At 36.3% G+C, this 3,677-nt stretch overlaps 1 protein-coding gene across 1 annotated transcript; it reads left to right on the plus strand.

The window, feature by feature from the left end:
* Positions 1–674: 674 nt before the first annotated feature.
* On the plus strand, positions 675–2,587 carry LOC127073532 (uncharacterized). The gene is made up of 4 exons (XM_051014707.1): positions 675–899; positions 987–1,101; positions 1,229–1,343; positions 1,511–2,587. Exons 1-4 carry the CDS (start codon positions 799–801, stop codon positions 2,392–2,394), a joined length of 1,215 nt encoding a protein of 404 aa, XP_050870664.1. The 5' UTR covers positions 675–798; the 3' UTR covers positions 2,395–2,587.
* Positions 2,588–3,677: the final 1,090 nt, after the last annotated feature.

Below are 3,677 nucleotides of genomic sequence, written 5' to 3' on the forward strand. Positions count from 1 at the left end.
TATTGGTTTATGATTTGTCATTTTCTTATGTGTACTATGAATATGGTGACAATGTGTATATCATATGTATGGTTGTGCAATTTTTATGTAGTAAAAAAATTGAGTTAGAGTGATATAATAATAATAATAATGCATGTAATATGGTATAGAGAGGGGGGAGAATTTTAATAGACTTTATTATGCAGGTACTTTTTGATGGTAACCTAACCCTCCCACTCTCCTTTTCTAAATGAGGTGTGATCATACCCCACCCTAGAAACACACAATTCAAATTCAATATTTCATAATAGAATCTGGTCAGTTTGTTCGAATTCAATATCTCTGATTAAACGTGAAGAAATTCTTGTGATCTCGTTTGAATACTTTTAAATTAACGGAGATGATATATGTAATAAGTTATTCAGAAGAAAAAGAAGGAAAGAAACATTTATCTTTTGCTAGTGTTCTACTACTATGACCCAAACAAAAACAGTCCCATAAGAAAATGTGGAATAAGAATTGCAAATAACAACAAAGACAAATGTAATTGACCCATCAAAAAACAAAACCCCATGTAGAGTGAGAGAAAGCAGTGTTATGGCACCACTACACTGTGTTTGTTTCTGCACATAAAATAAAAAATATATATTTTTTAATAAATTTATAAAATAATTTATAAAAAATGGAAGTAATTGTAAACCCCTCAAACAAAAACACAAACATAAACACAAACACAAAAACTGACAGAGTACTCAATTATTTGTGTCCATTCCTTCTTCCCATATTGTTCCTGTGTGTTCTGTTTTGAACTTGTTGAAGATGCCGCGGCCAGGGCCAAGGCCATACGAGTGTGTGAGAAGAGCTTGGCACAGCGAGCGTCACCAACCCATTAGAGGTTCTATCATTCAACAGATTTTCAGGTTCTTACTTGATCTTTTTTCTTCTTCTTCTTCATCTTGTTTTTTACTCTTCTGCATTTTCTGATTGCACACCATCTGTTTGATTAGGGTTGTCACTGAAGCTCACACTTCCGTTACTAAAAAAAACAAGGAATGGCAAGAGAAACTTCCTGTTGTTGTTCTCAAAGCTGAAGAAATCATGTATTCCAAAGCTAATTCTGAGGTTTCTATTTTATTTTATTTTTATTTATTTTATTTTTATTTATTTTCAGATTTTTGTTTCTTGGGTTGTAATGTGGTTTTTTTTTGTATAAACCCTTTTGTTGATTTTTCTTGATTTGGTTTCTTAGACTGAGTATTTGAACCCTGATACACTATGGGACCGTCTTAATGATGCTGTTAACACTATTATACGGAGAGATGAGACTACTGAAACTGGAGACCTTTTGCCCCCATGTGTTGAAGGTATACAATTTTTCATTTTTCTCTGGATCCACTTCTAAGGGTTTGTGTAAAAATCATATTTTGATGTCTCATTTGAGATATAGAGTGGTTTTTAAGCTGTTAATGATGTTTTCTTTTTTTCGTTTTTGGTTTTCTGGGTACATTTTCTTGTGTTGTTGGTTGATCAGCTGCACTTAATCTGGGTTGCAAACCTGTTAGAACTTCAAGAAGTGATCGGCATAATAACCCTAGGACATACCTTGGTCCAAGACCTCAACAGGTTCCTTCAGGGTCTCCTAAACCTGTTGTTGGAAATCCGTTAAGCTATGGAAAAGTGACAACTTCTGCTCTTGCGCAGAATCCTGTAGCGGATTCTAACCAGCATGTCAATCATAATAGTAAGCTGAGTGGTTCCGGTAACTATCCTTATAGTTTCCCATCTGGTCATCACCAGCCATTGACAATGGAAGCTAAGCCCTCATTGAACATGGGTTCGGTTTACCCTCTGTACTACGGTAGCGAAGTCAGAGAGCCTCAAGTAAGGAGAGCAGCAGGTGATAATACCTCTTCCGACACGATCTTTGTTGGTAGACCAGTCATTGCTCCGGTACCCGAGCCTTCTGGAATTGGTCTTTTGGAAAACTCCTCCTATGGTAGATTTCAACATGCTGCTAACAGAATTGTACAAGAAACGGCTTTAGGCACTCAGGAGTCACAGGGCAGGGAATGTGATCTATCTTTGAGGTTGGGTCAGTGTCTGCAAACTTCTTCGAGCGGAAAAAGTAGTTCAGTATTTGAAATAGACGGTGTTGGTTTAGGTCTTTCTCATGATGGAAACATATATAGTCAACTGTCTTTGCAGAGAAATAGAGAGGTATTTCTTTATCCTAGAGGACCTGGTTATGGTACCATTGACTCCAATTCTAGAGGCAATGTAGAGGGTGAAGATCAGAACTTAGAAGCAATGTATCGGAAGCGTAAAGCACCTTTAGGTAACAATGAGGAGGATGGGCAATTTTGCCGGCATTTAGGTGTCCCATCCAATCGTTTTACTGGTAGGCCAGGTTCGTAGAAAGTCTTTCTTGTTGTGTCATCTATGCTTTTGAAATTCAAGATGATCCAAAATGTTGTTGAATCCTCTGATGTAGACTCTCTCATGTGTAGCTCTGCTTGTGAAAAAATTTAGAAGCCGGTGTTGAGTTACTAGTTGCATTGCTGCAAATGTTAACTGTATATAAAAATCTTAGCTTGCTTTCTTTGATTTCTGCTTTGACTCTTGTTAGATTAAAATCGAAAGTAGTCTCTATGATCAATCCTATTCTCTTCCCTTCTGAAGATTAAAGAATCGGTCTACTTTAATTTTGATGCATGACAGAGACTTGACCAATGTGCATTGTTATTGTTACGCATGCTATCTGCACAAAGCCTGATTCATTGTGTCCGAGACTCTCACTTGCTAGCTGAAATTTCAATTTCTCAGTCAAGAGCAGCTTCCTGACTAATTATGTTGTCTTTAGGAAGGTGTGTTTTTCTTTAGCAAGTGATTGGTCACAAAAATAACAGGCTAGTGAGTAGTGACGTTTTTTATTGCACCGACACTTCTGAAAAAATTCTGAAAAAATGCATGTCAATATCCGCATTGACACTTGTGATTACACTTAATTTTTTATTTTAAAAATTATTATCCGGGTCGACGTGTTTACAGACATAATAAGCTTTAGCTGTGCGCAACGTAAAATCTGAAATAGGAAGCAAGGAAATAAATCAAGTTAGAAGACATGAGAAAAATGTGTAATGGTGGTTTTCAATGATATCTAAGGTGACCTTAAATGGTAGAAGAGATATGGTTGCTCTGATTTATTTGCTACATATTAGCTGGAAATGAAGGGATTGTGGCCTGACCAATCTCAAAAAAGTTTATCCAACTTTTTGAATAGATGAAATGAGAAATTCCTAGGTGGCATTGCTGCCTACCAAAGACAACCCATTCAAAACTAAACATCAAAACATGTAATGCTTTGTGGATCATGTGAGAAATGTAATGTCTTTACACATGTCTTATTATTTTTCTAGATCTCATCAGAAAACAAGTCTCACTTTTCTAGTTGAACTATTTGATCAAAGTTCATTAGATGTGAGTTTCCAAGACCTTTCAAAGGATAACAATTGCAAGTATTTCTAGATTTTATCACAAAATGAGTGTCGTTTTCATTGTCAATTCAACTCTTAGGCTCCTTTTTGGTGAGCCATTATTTGATACTAAGCTAAAGTGTGCTGGTAAACGAGGGTGTCATTATTAGTCACTCTCAAAAACAGAGCATTTATCAAAATCATAGGTCCCAGCGGGTAACGGGT

The sequence above is a fragment of the Lathyrus oleraceus genome, chromosome 4, assembly GCF_024323335.1.
Source record: "Lathyrus oleraceus cultivar Zhongwan6 chromosome 4, CAAS_Psat_ZW6_1.0, whole genome shotgun sequence".
Classification (NCBI taxonomy): Eukaryota; Viridiplantae; Streptophyta; class Magnoliopsida; order Fabales; family Fabaceae; genus Lathyrus; species Lathyrus oleraceus.